The 21,212-nt window shown below is 38.0% G+C and overlaps 1 protein-coding gene across 1 annotated transcript; it reads left to right on the top strand.

The window, feature by feature from the left end:
* The first annotated feature begins 3,896 nt into the window (after nt 1–3,896).
* LOC140163505 (FAD-dependent oxidoreductase domain-containing protein 2-like) lies at nt 3,897–20,819 on the top strand. Its single transcript, XM_072186818.1, has 11 exons — nt 3,897–4,285; nt 6,894–7,082; nt 8,730–8,981; nt 10,846–10,984; nt 11,072–11,190; nt 12,815–13,005; nt 13,496–13,661; nt 15,677–15,804; nt 16,453–16,563; nt 18,582–18,693; nt 20,527–20,819. Exons 1-11 carry the CDS (start codon nt 3,897–3,899, stop codon nt 20,783–20,785), a joined length of 2,055 nt encoding a protein of 684 aa, XP_072042919.1. The 3' UTR covers nt 20,786–20,819.
* Nucleotides 20,820–21,212: the final 393 nt, after the last annotated feature.

The following is a 21,212-nucleotide window of genomic DNA, read 5'->3' as shown; positions in this document are numbered from 1 at the left end:
GTAGGCCATTCTTGTGGTAGAATAGACATCCGCCAGATAATCGTCCCTTATGTCTTCATTATTGGTAGGCCATTCTTGTGGTAGAATAGACATCCGCCAGATTCTTGTGGTAGAATAGACATCCGCCAGATAATCGTCCCTTCTGTCTTCATTATTGGTTCTTCTTGTGGCAGATTAGACATTAGATTTAGCTTGTGTTAATATTATAAAGGTTGAAAATTGATATCTAAACATGTAGCTGAGCTAACCGGTAGCATTTTGAGTATTTAGGACGGATATACGTATTTAAGATGCGTTTAGATACAAATTCAAAGGGACGGACGGCGTTGATATTATTTTGGACTTGTGATGTGTAGGAGAATTGGTTTCAAAATATGAAACCTTTTCCTGAAAAGGTACATGTAGAAAATAATAATAATAAAAATTGGCTAAACGCCTAAAATGTTTAAACAGCCAGGGATTTGCAGTGTTGGTAGACCATTCTTGTGGTAAATTAGACATCCGCTAGATTATTGTCCCTTCCGTCTTCATTATTGGTAGGCCATTCTTGTGGTAGAATAGACATCCGCTATACTATTGTCCCTTTTGTCTTCATTATTGGTAGACAATTCTTGTGGTTTTGACATCTTCAAATAATATTATTGTCCCTTCTGTATTCATTATTGGTGGGCCATTCTTGTGGTAGATTAGACATCCGCCAGAGTACTGCCCATTCTATTATTGGTAGACAATTTACGGTTGTTTGATGTGATCATTTATTAATTTTTCTAACAAAACATGACATAATTTTCAATTCTAGACCTTTCCAATACCAACAGCAACAGCTATCACACTAATATACAAATATGTTTTTTAACTATTTTTAACTTAGATTTTCTCTTCTTTAACAAAATTGTCATCTTTTCTGCCTTTTTATGGTAATTTTCATTCTATAAACTGTATATTTGTATGCAAATTGAGGGCGCTATTTACATATATTTAAAATTTAATTTAGCCCAATAAGATAAATCATTCCAATCATTCCATGATAAAAGGTAGTTTCAAAATTTCCTTGCTATATATTACTCATTTTTATGTTTTTATACCATTATAGTCCGGTGGCAGACCAAGGTAGGTTGGTTTTGCCAGTTAAAGTGTTTTTGTTTCTGGATTATTGTTCTATGGGTGGTACAAAATGAGATTCCGAGGGATGTAAAATTGTCACCCCTGGGCAATTCGAGATATCCAAGGTCAAAGTTTATACAGGGGTCAAAATTATAAACTTGTCCAATGTTGTCCAAACTTATGTCAAATTATTCCTCTTGCCATAAGGATTCAGAAAATATATAGTTTCACATACCTACGACTTGTCGTTGTGGAGTTATAAGCAAAGAGGTCAAAGGTTAAATAGAGAACTCCACAGGGGTTGAAATTGAAAAATGCTCCAATTTTGCTGAAAATGGTCTCAAATTGGTCTTTCTGTACCACAACTAGAATAATGAATAGTTTGAACTACCAAGAATGACTTGTTGCCATGGTAACACATCAAAATATGCCATTGTCAATTGAGTCCTACTGATATTGACCTACTGGTACTTCTCTGAATGCTTACCTAGGAAACAAGTCATTACAGTGGGTTATAACTATTCTTTATTCGATTGAGATAACAGTGCCAACAATTTAAGACCATTTTCATCACAATTGGAGCATTGTATCTCTTTCAGCCCCTGTGCTTCTTCAAAGTTAACCTTTGACCTTTTGGCTTATAACTCCGAAACGATAAGTCGGAGGTGGGTCAAACTATACTTTTTCTGAATCCTGAGGATCAGAGGACCAATTTGGTATGGGTTTTAAAAAACTGTGCAATTTTGAATTTTGACCCCCTGTATAAACTTTGACCTTGGAAATCTTGGATTGCCCAGGGGTGACAATTCTACATCCCCCATAATCTCATTTTGTACCACCTATAGATTAATAATCAGCAAAGAAAAACACTTTAACTGGCAAAACCATCTAACCAAATAAAACAATAGTTTGCAGCCGGACTATTATACAAATGTCTACCCCTTGTAAAGATGCAAACAAGATTTAGGATAAATAGCGCCATCAGTATTCATATTTGCTTAAAATGAATACATATCTTCATGTCATCAAACAACCGTGAATTCTTGTGGTAGATTAGACATGAGGCAGATTATTGTCCCCTCTGTCTGTTTGGCTATCTTCATCTTCATCTTCTGAGCTACCATAAGGAGGAGATATATACTTATACGGCAATAAATGTTTACAATAACGTTTTGAAAACATTTTAAAATGTTTTTGTAGTGTGTTTTCATATAAAATCTTTTAAAATAAAAAAACGTTTTCATGACCTTTATATAACCCAGACATTTTTAAATGTTATCAAAATGTTATTAAAATGTTTTTACCATTACCAAAAGCTCAAATATTTATAACATATTTAAAACATTTTAAAAACGTTTTGCGTCTGCTGTGAAGTTGTCATTTATTAGATCGTCCTTTATTAGACCCCAGATATCTGTCAGCCATTATAGACATTAGATTCACTCTTAAAATAACTTGAGTAAAAAGTTCACAACTCAACAAATTGAGGAAATAATGTCTGACATTGAGACTATATTGATAAATAGTATTCGACATTGAGGGTATTATTAAATATGAACTCAATGTTGGGTATTATTTACTCAAAGTGAGTAATTTTCTACTCAATTGGTTGAGGTATGAGATTTTACTCAAGTTGAGTGTTTTGAAGAGTGTACATTCTTTAGTTTTTCTCATTTTCTTTTCCAGTCGTCAATGTGCTGACGGTGGTCCGTCCATTTTTAAGGCTTAATATATAAGGGGGGCACTCGTAATTCACGGACGTCTCTGATTTCAAAGACGGGTCAGTGATTTCACATACGGGGGTCTGTGATATCACATACGTCGAGCTTTGTTGACAGCTGGGCACTCGATGCAGCACATCGGAACGAAGCTAGCTGAGTGTATTAGAATAAGCTTTCCTATGTTTAGCAAATATCTACCTGTGCAAACATATCTATCTGTGCAAATTCTGACAAATGGTCCCAGAACACACTTAGATTGCAATGGACAAAATCAAATGTTTTGAAGTAAAAAAATCCCAAGAGTACCCGAGTCTGCACTCTAATTCATGAATTGGATAGTAAAATTAGCAGGCACTCAAATTGGGCTAGCTACAACCCTGATAACTGCGCTGGCACGTTCACCAAAATTACTAATATCGTTTGTGACTGGGTTTTGAAACTAGGGAGTATGTGATTTATGAGACGTCTCTGAAAAATATGATACTGTTATGTGACATGACGCTTCAAGAGTATTTGATATCAGAGACGTCCGTGAATTATGAGTGCCCCCGAACTGAAATAGGGAGTTAATACGCAATTGTCGACGACATTAGGATGTAGATAGAAACATTCTACGGGAATTCCAATCAACAAATGCTGAACAAATTACACTGCATCATAGCAACCAAGCACTTTAAGACCAAGGATTTGATATGCCAAACACATATAGAAAAAAGTAACTTCATGAAATCGGAGAACCAAGTCAGCATCAACACTGGTGTGTGGAGATACAATTTTCTGTACCCACATGTTGACGTTGGGTGTTTTTCTTTGTCGTATCTATGCATTTGCGCCTTTTGTTTTCGCAATATAATGTTACCCTTGTCTTTGAGATTGATGGTGATTTTTTCCTTTCTCTTTGTAAATAATATAATTATAAATAATTTGCGTATCTATCACATTCATTTGTATCAATAGGTCACTTTTAAAACGTGGCGGCCATTAAACAACGAAATAGGTGGAGCAGAACGTTGTCAACAACTAGATTCCATAGATTCAACACCACATTTCTACATACGTATTTAAATCATCATGGCCCTGCATTTATTTCGTCTCCCGCTAGTTATTCTTTGCATTCTGCATTGTGTTATCTCAGCTTCTCTTACCAGCGACGCTGTAAATAATGCACATGATTCCCCAAATCTTGCCAGAGACTTTCCAACTACAACCCCAAGAAAAGATTACTGCATCATAGGAGCAGGTCCCAGTGGTTTACAGATGGGGTATTTCCTACAGCGGGCCAATCGCGATTATATCATATTTGAACGTGCCAATACCAGCGGGGCATTCTTTGTGAAATATCCAAGACACAGAAAATTGATCAGCATCAACAAGTTTCACACAGGAAAGACGAACAAGGAGTTCAATTTACGACACGATTGGAACTCATTGATTAGTGATGATAACAGTCTGCAAATGAAGTAAGTATGTACTATAGCCTAGTTATTTCAACAACTCTTCCTATACTTTTGTACAGGAGCCAACCGTTGTTAATCCGTGATGAATCAACACTTTTACAGTTAGCGTATACGCAAGCGCGCATCCGCGTTACGCGTGAGCGAGTAAAATTCGTCATGTCTGGAATCTGTATGCGTATCACGCTTACAAGTTAAATTCAGTATTTTGGAAGTATCGGATAAAGATTGCCGTTTTATTCAGTTTTATTGCTGCTATCAACAGAAATCATCGATCTTTTTGTAAGGCTGACTGTCAATGATTAGGCCTAACTGACATTCCTCATGAAATAATCATGCGAATTATACGATCTTTAGCTTGTTTTCGTTATGGAAAGGGATTCATCATGTTTCACCGTTGTTCATCACCGATTAACAACACGCGTCCGGCGCGTTTGCGTGGTTTACGCGTCTGCGTGGTTTACTTCGGCAACCTCGCGAAGTAAACCACGCAGACGACGCGTGGAAGTAAGACCTTTCTTATCGTTTCTTTTACTGAAACTAAATGAAATTCATCCTCTACCAACATAATTCTGAGGGCCAGGTCCTCAGTGGGAACAGGATTTTTCAAGTAGTATGCGATGCGTTGTTTAATGTTTCGTGCAACAATCCCCGTCAATATTTAGAGATTGTAGAGTCAGTGTGGTGTAGAAATCATTGACACTTTCGAGCGACCAACCCAGTGTGGAGGTAAATGTGATATTGCCATCTTTACCGTTGTGTCCGGAGTTCGGCTGATGATATTCCCATGCATTTTTTGACCTCTGGATGCCCGGGTCTGGATGTTGCTTAGTCTCTCCGTCGGTTCTTTAGTTGTCGTGGATGTGCTCTTCCTGGATCTTAACAGGCTAGTAACAGGGTTACCAAAGATTTTCAATCGTGAAATTTCTCGACCATTCCTTTACTTTATAGGTGGATGTGGGATGGCCGGCCATGGAGAGGGTGTCTCCTATTGGTAATAGGCATGCTATAGTCTGTCAACTCAGAAGTACAAACAGTCGTTTTATCTTTTCAGTTTCTGTTTCCGTATCCGTATCAGTTTTTGTAAGTCATTGTTATTCTGAAGTGGTAGTCTCCCAGGGGTGACCAATCTTTTATTCTAGCCTTTTGTTAGTTACTGAAAATTTGAAGCTCGTGAATTTCAGTTTTCGTTTTGGTAAGTTATTTTGATTTTTTACATAAAACCTTGAGTTGGGTGCTAATCTAGACAAAAAAAGAGTCTAAATTTTACGCTCCTAAATTCGCGGTAAATTGTACGGCTTCAATTGACTTGAGGTTGGTGTATATGCACTTACGCCTAGACGTAAGTGCCTCGTAAAAATTGTCTTGCATTGAAATATATATATATACTAACCATGTTGCCAAGTTATAAGCAAAAGTCTTTCATATTGGCGATGAAACGAGCGTCTGAAATAGTCAAATATCTCCCAATGAGGCGCGGACAAGTGGTGATTTGGTAGTCATGTTTTATCATGTTTATATTGAAATGCAATACAAAAGAATTGCATTGGAGCAAAGATAATGTATTCTATTTATTCGTACCAATGGCAAGCTAATCTGATAATTGGTTGGGCCTATATGCAAGACTCGGGTTTATTTTAAATGTTTATTTTTGCAGAGCTTATTTTCAGTCATGGATTATACTGATAAATTTCGCAAGGGAGGGGAAGGGAGGGAGATACTTGAAACTGAACAGGTGAGAGTGGGAGGGGTGAGGAAGAAAGAGAGGAGAGGAAGAGACGGAAAGACTAGAAAGAGAAAGCTCCAGAGGAGAGAGTAGGGACCGGGGAGGGAGTGGGGAGACTGATCACGGGGGGGGGAGGCAAAATAGGAAGATAGACACATTGATACGAGGGGAGGCCGACACTATGGCCCTGCACAAGTGCATTAGGGCGCGACAGGCTCATAAGCGGACCTTTTGTGATTTAAGGGCTTATTTTCAACGTTTAGTGTCAAATTAATGTAGATCAATTTAGCAATGCAAAGACGAGAGGGCGCTAGACCATTAAAACATCGGTCTTGTCTCTCCCGCTTTTATTGACATAGCCATCTGCCTCTATTGAAATAAGCTGATTGGTACTTCAAAGTTAACAATGAAGTCAGATTACAGTAAACTTACTGAATCACTTGCGTTTTCGTATCTGAACAATAGACTTACGGAAACTGAAAAGATAAAAAGACCCAAAGTAAATAGACCTCTGAAAATGGAGTTATGAGAATAATTATTTCAGTGCAATGCGTGTGTAAATGCGCGCATTTTGCTTTGTACTCCTGAGTTGACGGACTATAACTAGCAGATACTATTGATTCTATCATGGCTATAAGTTAGTTTGTGACAAGCAGTTTCACATCGGCAGCTGTTGTTGAGCATTGTTGGGTATAATTTAATAACCGGAGTTGTTGGACTTGTTCCCAACAAACTAGCAGCTCAATATCACATGATCCGGAGCCAATACGAAACTCGAGCACTCAAAAGTACATATTTCGTATAGTATTAAGAGCTCTCTATAAACATGCAGCCGTATTTGTGTGCAATAATGCCCTCTATAGTTTTCTCTTTTCTCTCCTTTTTCAGACTCTATTCAAAGGAGTTCTTCCCAGATGCAGATGATTACGTCCGCTATCTAAGCGACTATGCCAAAAAGCTTAACATCAACATACAATACAACACGAATATTGGTAACATTCAACGTGTGGCAAGTGATGAAGATATGACAGAACATTTCATTATGGACGACCAATCACGAAATAGTTATATTTGCAGGTATGTTAAAGTTGACCAATCACGAAATGACTATATCTGCAGGTATGTTAAAGTTGACCAATCACGAAATAGCTATCTGCAGGTATGTTAAAGTTGTTCTGGTCTGGCTGTGGTTTGTCTGGAATTTAATCGAAATGTTTATAGAATGTAGTAATGTACGGGTATTTAATGGACACATGTGTTTGCAGCTGACCCTACTATTTGTAAGCCTGCATCATCAAGGGCCTGCATTTTGTGCTGCTTCCAAATTGATGTGCTTTCTTGGGTAAAAACTATAAACTTGGTTCACCCCACCCAAGTAGAATGAGAAGCTGAATCCTTGCCTACGTACTGAAGGAGTGTCCTTGTTGCAGACCTCGTTGAAATGAAATAGATACGGGGTAAATAAAGCAATTGTTAATCAGGTAGTAGAATTATTATGGCTCTGAACAGTGGAGAAATGTTTTTGTTGACATGGATGGAAAGGAGGTCCGTGTGTAATCCTTGAAGACGAGTGCCTTATGACGCGTCGTACATGTGGCCAGAGCTTTGTTTAAAGGCCCGGAAGAAATGACTGCCAGAGACGCTCTAGACTATGCCATAGTTGAATTTTATTAAAAATATGTTATTATTAGTCATGATGAACCCATTTCGAAATTATACTGATGTTTATTAAAATTAAAGCATTCAATAGTAAAATGGTCATAAAGAATTAAGAATATCAGATGATTAGTGACAATAAAAGTAATTGAATGCAACATTATCTTGCATATTTATAATGGCTCACTTTAATACTGAACAGTTTATTGATAGCGAACCACGAAAATCCGACTATGGACTTTGAATTTTAAGCAGAACTTTGCCCGGAACTTTGCTCTCTAAAAACACACTGTCAAGCATACTTGTTTATCAGTCCATTAACCACAAGTACTAAGCATGGTATAGTACAAGACGCGCTAGATGTTTGATGAGAGATTAACTTTCGCGTCAACACAAGCGCCGCAAATACCACAGATAGTTATGTACGGTGTAGTTAATGGTAATGGCGCGGGCCCGGAAGATTTAAACCATAGCGAGATATGGGCGACCAAATACAAGGCAGATCCATTTAAAGATGCATTACATCATGGCCAATTTTAGTTAGGCCAGAAATTGGCCTAACTCTCCATAGAGTCCCGTGTTAAAAATCTTAACCGCAAGGCAAAGTCAGTAGTCCACTTGGGAAGCTAACAAACAGAGGGAGTGCGGTGACTGGAATGATCAGATACAGATGTGAAAATCTATCAGTTGCACACAAATCAATATAAATCAGAGTTTTATGCTTAAATGTAATAGCCAGAGTATGCAAAATGGGCAAGTGGACTACGGAGAAGTCTGGAGACGCTCTGAATTGCTGTTGAATGTTCACTGTAAACGAATGCATATATAAAATGTAAATATTCATGGCAAAAGTGTTATTTACTGAGAGAAAATCTAAATTTTTGGCATACACAATAATAACCTTCCACAATGGGCCACCACCGTCATCAAATATTGAGAGAAATACCCCGGGAGAAATGACTCCCACGGCCGCACCCCATCCGACACTCCACGTCAGGGTTTACGTCTATGCTTTGGAGTCGATGAATACTGTCGAATCAAGCAGGTGTAAAATTACTTTTGTTTCAGATACCTTATAGTCTGTACTGGTTTAGCCCAAACTAACAACCCACCTATCATTGGTGAAGAATATACTGAAAGCTACGAGGACATGCCACTGGATACCAATGACTACAATGGGAAGACTGTGCTCATTTTGGGCAACGGGAATTCAGCCTTTGAGACTGCGGATCACATCATGGGGGTTACTAACTTAATTCATGTAGTTGGAAGGGATCGAGTACGTCTTGCATGGGAGACACATTATGTTGGTGATCTAAGGTATGCGTGTTTCTTCAGGGATGAAATCAAAACTCGGTTCCGTCCGATTGGAGCCGGTTTCTATTGTTCTATACAATGAAACGCAGTTCAAACGCCGGTAACCGGTGGTCAACCGGTGGTCGAGTTTTGATTTCATCTTAAAACAGATGGCACTCAGCTGACATACCTGTTGGTTCAAGCACCGGATTTTTGTTTCCATTCACTTGTGTACTTGATCTCTTTTAGCGTTTATATCTACCTACCCCCAGAAAATTTGTTAAATCGTAGAATGAAGTACATCTTTTAAACTTTTTATGCTGCAAAGTACGAGGGGCGGTCAATAAGTTCGTAGAACAAGGTACTTGAAAGAGTACTAGCCAAATTATCACTTTTGAACGTGGTCATTGCATACATTAATGCACCCATCTCAATTGTCCTTAAAACATTCTATGTCATCTAAATGGAAGTCTTCCGATTGCTCCACGAGCCATTCTTCAGTGAAGGCTCACCAGTTTTGATCACCATCAAACCTGATATAATGAAGGTAGGACTTAAAATTATAAAATATTTTTCGCTAACTGGGGGCCTGTCTAGACCACAATATGGTTGTTTTAGTTATCTGATCTCTCTGTCGTGAATGGCAGCTTGCCAAACTGAGAATAATGCAGAGGACACACTCCGAGAACAGGCCCATTCCTACCATCAACCTTCTTCTTGATAGCTTGCCTCAATTTTGCAATCAAAATTGTATGATATGTGCCTATTATTATACTTTCATTTGGCAAATGATCTGTCATCAAGACTCTCCCTGAATCTCAGAAAGCAGCGATGAAGACCTTGACCTATGTGACCGAGTGATGATCTTCTTAGTGGTGGGAGATCCAGGTACTTCCACTGAATGGACTCATAATTCCAGTGATTAATGTATGTCTTATCACCTTTAGCTAAATTCATATGAAACTTGTATCTGTCCTTATTCTAGGTGTATAGCAGGTGTGTACCCGATTAAGTCAACTGGCATCATTTTTTTGCATGAAGATTCACGGCCCTCCATCTAGAAGACACACTGGAATACCCAAATTTTAATTGATTTTATTTTAAACACTTTCATCAGAGTTGTTAAACTTTGTGGCTATCTCATCTTTTTTGTTTGGTTTTTTATTTATTACCGATGTCAGTGTACCAGCCTGTATCTCATTAATGGTGACGTCAGCAAGTCTTTTGGACCTTGAATAATCTTCAAGGACACGCATTCCATGCTTGAACGCTAAGAACCATTTCCTTGCTGTTGAATATCAAGGACTTCATTGCCATTTACAGCAACTGTACATTGTTAAATTTCATTTGAGTTTTCACCACCATCCGCAGGAATTGCTATGATGACCCTGTATTCACTTTTGGTAGTACCAGTGAATTCATGGAGCTTTCAAATGAGACCAAACTCAAAACCGTGCGACAAAGTAGCATACCGAGTTCTACGAATTTTTTGACCGCCCCTCGTATTTTACTATAGACTGTTACTGTTTATTTCCATCAATCCTTTTTATAAATGTGACCTGTAACCACGAAATGAGCGTAAAGTCGCTAAAGTTGGTAGTTTTGAGACGTCCTAGCTGCTGCGTTGGTGTTCTTTGTTTCACACGCATCTGTTCAAGCCAATGGTATGTCTGTATGTCCTTTGTAAATGGGGGCACAATGGGTCATTCACAAAGGACATACTACACTGGCTGGTAGGTGCACAGCAATCAAAAACATAAACTCAGCAGCCAGGATGTCTCGAAACTACCAACTTGCGGCTTTACCCTCATTTCGTGAGAGCAGGACGTCACAAATAATATTTACACTATTTTGGTCCGAAACTCCCTTGTGCTTATCACACTCACAGAGCAATAAACAATGGTCTCCTGGACACCTATATGCTGAAATCATTGGATGGTGTAATCGAAGGTGGCGATGTGTCAAACTTCATGGTGGTCAAACGAAACGATGGCAAACTTGTTCTTGGCCTAGCAGATCCGGAAGATGTGGAAGCCATGAAGAAAGCGGCATACTCAGGAAATGGAGGAAGCTTTAACAAGTTCAATGTTACTGAGCGCTACGAATATGATGAGGATCACGTAGATATATTTGACCTTTGGCCTAAGTTGCCCGACAATTTTTCCCTGAGAAATCCATATGATAAGATCATAAAATGCCTTGGATTTAAGTTTGACTTTGATTTATTTGACAGGTAAGATTTCAAAGTATTTTTTTTAAATAAAAAAAGCTAAACGTGTGCCACATATTTCATTTACAAGAAGGAAAGAGGAACGAATATGATGAGGAACAAAAAGAAAGAGGCAAATCAAACTTGTGTTTTTGAGATATTATAGTATACAGATTGCAGAATGTTATTTAGATTCAAAAATAAATTGTAATATTGCTTTTGAAAAGGCCGTTATTAGCTGCCTATTTTCTCGTTATCATTTGCCAATGGAGCGGCAAAATGTCATGGACGGATGTGCCTAACTTATGCTTGAAATGTTAAGAATCCAAAATATACCAAATTAATATGATGGCTATTAAACACATGTTTTGTCGTCTGTATTCCATAGTGGCGTATAGTGGGGCGCCGCGAATAAACAACTTTTCGGGAAAATCGGGTTTGAAGAAATGCCAATTTAAAATCGAGTTGTGTAAATCAGACATTCATTATATTTTGTAAATGATGTGAAATATCTGTAGTAAACTACAACTCGATTTTATTGTTATATATTTTTTAAATGTAATAAATACATACTATTGCTGGCAAACTGAAAATAAAAAGCACAAAACTATACGTCACTATGGAAAACAAACAAAACGCAATACCCTAACCTAACGTTAACCTTACGCCACCTCGGTCGCCGTGTAATTCCTATGGCGTTACTTTTCGTCGTTTGTATAGGTCCGATACGTGTACGCCACTATGACATACAATGTTTTTCATTTTTGCCGATATTTCATAATTATAAAATGTTTATAAAAAGTGGCGTATGGTCGATAGGCCTACGCCACTATGGAAAACACAAAATATCACTTTGTAGCTATACGACACATTTAATTAATTAATTACTTATTAATTAGCTAGTTTTGACTGATGAGACTTGGAAAAATGAAAAAGAACATTAAAAACATATGTGCCAATTTTTAAAAAAAATGACCAAAAATCACTATACGCCACTATGGAATACAGCCGACGGTTTGACATAAACTAATTCCTGTCACTCTTTTAGTTTGACAATATTGCAGGTATCCACTTCATTTGTCTAAATTTTAACATTTGGAATATAATCTGGTCTTGTATTACACTTTGATTTAAAAAAAAAAGGAAAAAAAAAAAAGCGCAGTGATTTATAGTGCGCTACGCACAGGCACAACGCCTAGACGTTAATCCGCAAGCCTCAGCACGCTTAACAGGTTGTCGCTTAATACTACGGCCCACATCATTCCATAAACCATTAAAAACAATTCAGGGACTTTGCTGCTTCAAGAGCGCACACCCTAGACATTCCACAAATAACCTTCGCAACCAGGATCAGCTCCCCGAGTTTCATACGGGTTACAACGAGACAAATTAGCAGTCCAGGGGAATTTCATGCTAACTCATTTTTTTCCACGAGAGCGTACTAGGTACCACCAGGGTTCGAACTCGCAACCTCTTGCACCATAGTTGAACGACTTATCGATTGAGCTAACTTGACTGATTAAAACAAAACAATGGATTTAGCTTTAAGAAAAACGGTTTTAATTTGTTGTAGCAGTTTTGAATACATTTTGATACATAGATATTGAGTTATTTTCAGTAATTACTTTTTGTGATGTGTTTGTTTCAGTCAAATTGTAAAGATATTTCATACACCTCGGCGTAGCAGAACTCATTCAGCTGTTTCACCAAAGTATCCACGTATCAAGCATGACTACGAGGCTGCTTCAGTTCCTGGTTTATTCTTCGCTGGTACTAATACACATTCACTAGATTTCAGGAAATCAGCTGGCGGGTTCATTCATGGATTCCGTTATACAAGTAAGTTTGTGGCATAAATGCGAAGAAAGAGTAAACTGATTCACTGCAAACGAATCCAGTTGTGCCTCTGTTTATAGCATATATAGCATTAAGTATGAAATCTAACCATAATTTCACCGTTTAGTTGCATAGGACTTGCATGAGTTCGTGTCGGAGAGTTTCCTTAAACTGGTTAGTATCAAAGTTAGGAGTAGGGTCGAGGCAAAACCCCCCAAATCACGCTAATTTCTACTTTTTACGGCAATGGCTTGAATAGAAGTTAAGTGCAACTTTCAATATCCGACTTGAAGCCACTCAAGCGCCCATAACTCAACCAAATGATATCGTAGTGCAACAAAAGAGGTATCAAAATGCGCAGGAGAAAGCTGCGCTTTATATAAATTAAATAGGTTTTTGCTATATATTCCAGTTCCCGATATATCTGACCATCTATAATCGTTTCGATACTTTCTGGGTTGAGTTTATATTATATTTTTCTACGAATCTACAGCTCGTGTTTTGCATAGAATACTGGAATGGCGTTACCATCAAGTTGCTTGGCCATCCATAAGACAACCAATTACAGAATTGCTCAACAATATAATCAAACGTCTGAACGAGGCTTCCGGAATATATCAGATGTTTGGTATCTTGGTTGATGTTATCATTTTGAAAAAGTAAGTTATCGGAGAGCAACGTTTGCACATTATTTTTGTGGGACATGAGAGTACATCAGACATATCGAATTTTCTGAATTCGAGGTATGTCCTGATGATATCATGTGGTAGTTGGGGCGCGGTCGATGTTGCCACTTCATTGTGTGTAATTACGGGCACGCAGGAAAGTAGTTAAAATACCGTACACGAACGCCAACGCAATTGACCAATGAGATATCGGGATTACCTAATAATATATAACACTAGATTTCGCGGTTCTCGGGTCGGGCAGTTCTTGCCCAACACCCGTTACCAATATACCTTCCCTGATAGGCCTATAGGCCTAGCGCCTATAGGAGGATCCAAGGAGTATCCCGAAAATACCCCGAAATTAGTAAACGCAATAACGCCTATATAACGGGTTATAATGCCTTACCATAACTGATTATTTTAATGTTAACCATTCTGGATGACCCCGGAAATAGTCATGTTCTACTATGCACGCGTTCCGTATTGAAATATGTGTTTAAAATAGGCCTATTGGTCCGATGAGATGCTGTTAGGCCTATTGTTGCCGAAAGCTAAAGCGAAAGCGATCCGCGCGCACGCGATAGCGCGCGGACTCAACGCAAGCGCTCCGCGCGAAGCAATAGCGCGCGGACTCAGCGAAAGCGCTCCGCGCGACGCGATAGCGCGCGGACAGAGGTACGGACGGACGGACGGACGGACGCCATAATTAGTATTATGATATAGTAAATCCAGATACTAGAGAGATTGCGATTTCCAAACCCGTTTTTGTTTCAAAATCATCCTCCTGTGACGGAGGCAGTTTGATTATTTATCCAGTATTGAAAATTATGTCCTTACGAAATGAACGTGTGAGCAACAAAATGTACAAAAATTGTCCGTTTAAACATACGAAGAAAAGTCCAACTTGTTTGTGAGAAAGCATAATACCGCAACAGTGAGGTGTGAAAATTTGACTTCATTTGTACGTGCGGTTCATACGCACAGACAGTGGTGTAGCTTTCTTTTTGACATTAGGGGGATGAGATCGGAAAAATTCTTGAAGTATAGTGAATCCAGTCCCTTTTGGCGACAAAATAAGTCTATGCCACAAATGCGCGCGAAAAAATAACCATAATGAAGCTAAACTGACGGAATAAGGTGTAAAAGTGGAATATATTCGCGCGAAGTTTGCACTTTTCGGGCTAAAATGGCCAAATTTGAGGTTAATTTGGTCAGAAACCCGCATACAGGCGGCAACATGAGGGGATGCTTGTATGGACCACCCCCTTGGCGAAATATTGGGGGATTTATCCGCCATCCCCCGGGATCTACGCCTATGCGCACAGATTGTTCATGGTTAATTGCCTGTATAAAATGAGATTGTGATTGGCATCTTTGATGCAAAAGCTCTGGGTAACGCACGGTGAACGTTGAAAATTGCAGTTTTGTAAGGCTGTCCCGCGATTCATGCAAAGTGCACGCAAAGAATTTCCACACGCAAAGAATCAGAAGCCATGATATATGCAAAGCATGTAGTGGTCTTTAATCTACCGAATATTTTTTTTGTTTTGCAATCATAAAATTTGGGAAGTACTGAAAAACAATTAATTTCAAACAGCATGTTTATCCTGTTTAAAAAAATCAAATTCAGGCTGTTAAAACTTGTATAGACGCCCTCTTGTTACTAACATTTGGTTACAAGCATTTGGGGTCACAAGAGAGCCGAACACCGTATACAGAATTGTTGGCGATATGTACGCACTTTATTGTTGGTAACAATCACATGTACCAAAAAAGTAATATTAGTGACATTTGCCTTTGAATGCTTTTCAGCAATATAGTACCGGAATAAGCAGAAGTGATATTAGCAAACACAATAAGGCTAGTCATACTGGTTGCAATGTTGGTGTGAAAGTTGAAATAATTGTGTAATGTCAATTGTACTTTAGCTTGAAGGACTATACACTACAGGCCCGGTTGTTATGGTGTATCATAATCATGTTAATATTTTTTACTATTTTGTTTAGCAGTGGTACAGAATATGTTTATGTGGAGGAATTCCCTGTTAAACTGCTGCACCAACTTCAAGAGGTTTGTGGACATGATGCTAGCAGTGTTTTTGTGGTCTCGCTAGAGTATGGTCATGATTTCTCAGGTAAACTCCTTGTAATAGTTTTCAACGAGATTTAATCAGTTTAGAGCTACTAGGTACCAAATTGGTTTGTAAATTATGGTGTTACATGATAAGGTCTTGTCAAGAATATGATGCTGTTATTCATTTAAGGTTAATACAATTCAACCAATTTCAATAATTTATTGAATGATTCACTACAATCACTCGAAGTACTGTGCGCTGTTACGTTTGGAATGAAAGCAGCTTGCATCTGAAATTCCAAAAAGGAAATTTATCTTATTCTCCCTCTCTCTCTAATGTGAAAACATCACTTTCATCACTTAAAAGGAACGCCAATAAAATAGAGTAACGTTAAGCCATGAAAATATGATTAGTTTTTTTTGCCCATTTTATGTGTAATCCTAAATCGTGTGATAAAAGACACCGTGGGTACAAAGTTTCCAAATACCAAAACAGTCAGTCCGACATCAATTACAAAGGTTCCGCTTTTTTCTCTAAATAACGTACAAAGAAGGAAACATTCGCAAAAGGTCTGTTTTTTCTGTAAAAAACTTGACATCCGTCATTTTTGAAGGATAAAATAACTAAAGATTCACTTTTTTTAGCTCCGTACCCTCAAATAAATCCTGGCTACGGGTCTGTTCATTGTATGTTGCGTTTTTGTTCCAGGTCCTGGCAAGGATGTTTTCAGATTGGATCGTGGTACAGGTTCTGGAAGTGAAGCAGAAGCTGCCAACTTTCTTCACCCAATTATTTATTACTATAAAAGCTTACCCACAAGTGAGTATTCTGTTGTATACAGGTGGGTGTGGTGGTCAGTACATGTTCTGCAGACGATGAGATATGATAATCTGTGGAACGGTAGCCCTTGAAATTAAGGGGACAGGTAGGAGCATATACAACATGTACAATTAGATGTCGGATGGAGACACAAGAAATACAAATGGAGTCTCTGGGCCAAAACCCAATTTAGTTCACATTCAGTTCATATTTTCCTATCAGGATTACTACAGCCTGTCTCAAAAAAATTGTGCAAGTGAAAAGTGCCCTCTATGGCAATAACAAAATAACCGTTGTGACATGATGCTTACATGAACGTCAAGGGCGTAGTCTTAGCTCTCAAATGTCGTTTGTTCTGTTCAATTTGCTTGTTTTAATCTCGAGATATGTTTAGTTAACAGCGAAAGGGTAAAATTACAACTGTGCCACTTATGCACAAGCCTCAGCACACTTTACAGGTTGTCGCTGACCACTACGGCCCATAATTCCATAAACCATTTAACAACAAATCAGGGACTTTGCCGCTGAAAGAGGGCACACATTCCACAAATAACCTTCGCAACCAGGATCAGCTCCCCGAGTTTCGTACGGGTTACAACGAGACAATTAGCAGTAAGTTCCTTGTAATTTTTCCACGAAATCGTACAAGGCACCGCCAGAGTTCGAACCCGCAACCTCTCGCACCATAGTCGAACGCCTTATCGATTGAGCTAACTTGACTACTCATATAACAGTGGATGGACACGACATATGAAGACTCCAAAATGAGTACAGCATTTGTGGTGTGAAGGAAAGATGGCATGGGTTACTAAATTTCTTGTGTCTGATGAAGCCAAGTGTTCAGAGTAACTTTGCTTCGTCTACAATGAGAAAGCAGTAAGGTTTCATGTTTCCATCCTAGATGTAAATAATCCAAATGATTTGTATATTAATTGTACAACAAGTCATAAACTATACATTCATGACATTTTAAGAGTATTCAATGTTGCATTTGGAAGAGGCAAGCTTTTCAATAAATATCAAAATTGATGGGTACCAATCATTTCGAAATAGCCTGAATACTATGAATGGCCAAGTGGTTCAAAAAACGCGTAAGATAAACGTGTAAGGTTACACGTGTAAGATTGCATCTTACACGTGTAAGGTTGCATCTTATACGCGTAAGATTGCATCTTATACGTGTAAGAATGAAGCGGGATTTTTGAATTGACGAATCACAGAGTAAGAAATCACAAACAACCAATCATCTCACGCGTAACAAACTTCAACCAATAATATGTAAAGACGTTTTGTGATTTGTAACACCCACGACTTCTTATACGTGTAAGATTTAGATTTTAGTGATGGACGATACGTGATATTATTGGCAGCGTACCGATGATAAGGAGAGCTCATCACCAAAATCGTAAACGAGGTGTTTTCTTAATTTGTATGAGCGCTACAATGTCGTGTATTTTATGACGAATCTCTGTCAGGAAGTTACCTCACTGTTTGGCTACTTTTTTCAGTTATCTGGAGTTAATTAATACTCATATCAATTACATTTCAAGAGGTGATGCTAAAATAATCACGTTTGCGCAAACTACCGCGGTGCAGATCGATATCGAGGCTGAGATTATTCGACACTCGTCGTACCAGTCAAATCGGAATACCGTCCATCCCTAATAGGCAATTCTTACGCGTATAAGAAATGCTATGGTGAGATTTCATTGGTCGAAGATGAATACGTGTAAGATGATAGGTTGTTTGGGGTTTAAATATGGGTTCTTTATATATGATTCGTCAATTTAAGCATCCCGCTAGATTCTAAGACGTATAAGATACGATCTTACACGTATAAGATGCAATCTTACACGCGTAAGATGCCATCTTACACGTGTAAGGTTACACGTATAATCTTACACGTTTTTTGGTCCACTTGGCCATTCATAGAATACCATTGCATGCGCCAGAAGAGTATTGCATCATTTCCTATATGTTCGCGTCTCTGTTTATAAAACTTTCTTCCATACTTGCAGGTGATGAGATGGAAAGACTGCAGAGAAGCAACTCACCTGACATACTGCCGGAGCCGGATGATTTACATCACATGGTGGACGATTTTTTGACGGACTTTACTGCTCCTGTAACGTATGTTTGGAAACGTTTTTTTTTTTTTGTACTAAGTTCCATTTCTAATTGACAACATCATCTAGTGATTTCCAGGAAAATACTTTGCCTAAATAATTTACTAACACAAACATGATAAATAAGAATATGCTCGGTAATAAAAGCCTATATTTATAAAATATCGCAACTGGTATAATAAATATTGTGTAAACGTTGCAGAGTCGACGTCTTGCGTTCACCATGTTCACGTGTTAAACATGGTTTTAGAATTCGACAGCCTTGTTCCCGCATGAATTGGGATGGCAGCAGCCATATATTTCCAGGTTTAGCCTCTTAAATTGAAACAAACTGCAGAGTACTTTTTAATATTAAAACATTGATCTTATAGGAAATGAGTTACGGAACCCAATGATCGCATTTATATTTTCATAGGTCGTAAGGTTCGTGAGTTAAAGCCTTAATGTACGATCTTTTTTCCGAATATAACTTTATTTTTTTCAAACCCGATTTTTTGGCATATTTGTAATACTTACACATGTTCCAACTTACATCTGTGAGCAAACTGTCAAATTCGCCCTATTTGTAATAAAAGGGGATGTTTTTCTGTTGGTCCAACATATTATCATAATAATAACGATCGCAAATCTTAGTCTCCTACGAAGCCAATTTGGTTACGCTCCCTCCACACATGTGGATGGAGCGTAACCAAACTGGCCGCGTAGGAGACTAACTCTGAGGCCGCACTCGTCGTCCTAATCCAAAAAGTGCGAGATATTGCGAGTGCTTAAGGTAAAGTTTATGATGTTGTTTCTTTGCAAATTTCCAATGTTTTTCGCGTCCAAATGTATTGGGAACTTTCATAATGATTGCATATTAACTACTTTACATTTTGGAAGAAAAAAAGAAAAATCTAAAAATTAAAAAAGATCGTACATTAAGGCTTTAAGACCAATAATAATTATATCAAAACGAAATAGGTCGGAAATGACATGTTATCAAGCTTTGGGATCTCATTTACCATTCTTCTTGTGTGTCATCGTTATTCTTTTGAAATTTGCAATATAATACCACATTTTATGGGAATAGAAATTATGGCAATATTAAAAATTTGCTATAAAATTTGTACTATATCGCGAATTTCAAACAAATATAAATTATTTGATATCAGAATGACATTCCGTGTAATTTGGTGTATCTGTGTACTCTCAGGTACCAAAAATACTTTGCAAAGGTTGACAGAGCCCTTAATGGAACTTAAAAGGAGGGGATTTCTTAAAGGACAATTCTTGGTACTTTCGTTTCAAATAATTACTTGCATCCATTACTGTAATTAAGGGGGTACTACACCCCTGGCCAATTTTGTGCCTATTTTTGCATTTTTCTCAAAAAATTATAGCGCATTGGTGACAAGTAAGATATGTATGTATATTATAGGGGCAAGGGCTACAAATACTCTACTGAAAATTCAGCACCTCAAGGCAAGTAGTTATTGATTTATTGATCAAATATTGGTTTTCCTTCATTTTTGACTGTAACTCCACAACTGTTGTCTCTGTTGAAATAAAATTGCCAGTGCAGTAGTTGTAATCCTTGCCCCTATTATATACACATCTTACTTGTCACCAATGCGCTATAATTTTTGAGAAAAATGCAAAAATAGGCACAACATTAGACAGGGTGTACTCCCTAGAAGTGCTCCCTTAAAATATCTGACTCAATGAATATTGTTTATGTGGGGCCGTAGTGGTCAGCGACAACCTGTAAAGTGTGCTGAGGCTTGTGGATCAACGTCTCTAGAGGCGTTGTGCCTGTGCGTAGCGCACTAAATCACTGTGCTTTTTTCATTCCTCTCAGTCACATCCTGCTACTTCGCCGTTTCCTTGAGTCGTGTCTTAATCAAGATCTTCGTTACTTCTTCGACAATGAATGCTTTGAATTGTCAATGTTACACAAGGAAGCAACCGAATCGTGCAAGAATTTCTACATACAAGGCCAAGGCCTACCATTCTACCAAGAGATTGAGAAAGCTAAGCGTAGATATATGAAGAATATGAAGAAGTTGAGTAGGAGGATGAAGAATTACGGAAGAAAAAGAAGAAAAACTAATAAATAACATTTTGTTAAAAGTGCCCATTGATGAAATGAGAAATGACGTCACAGACTTGTGGTGGATATGTAGGAACGTAATTTATGGAAATATAGTAACGTGGTACGTGATTAAATAATGATGGAGCGATTTTGATATTTGGCCTTAATTTAAAAAAAAATCAGGGATCAAGGAGAAGCTGAAATCACACCTCTTTAAAAATATTTTTAAATTGCTTTTGTTTGCCGACTCATATCTTTAGTTTAATATTTATATAATATTTATTACTTTACCTTGTTATTGATATGATTAAGGGGTACTACACCCTGTTCAATTTTTGCCTATTTTTTGCATTTTTCTCAAAAATTATAGCACATTGGTGACAAGTAAGATATGTATATTATAGGGGCAAGGACTGCAACTACTGCACTGGAAATTTTATTTCAACAGAGAC

The sequence above is a fragment of the Amphiura filiformis genome, chromosome 11 (assembly GCF_039555335.1).
Source record: "Amphiura filiformis chromosome 11, Afil_fr2py, whole genome shotgun sequence".
Lineage (NCBI taxonomy): Eukaryota > Metazoa > Echinodermata > Ophiuroidea > Amphilepidida > Amphiuridae > Amphiura > Amphiura filiformis.
This window is presented reverse-complemented; position numbering and strand designations above follow the sequence as displayed.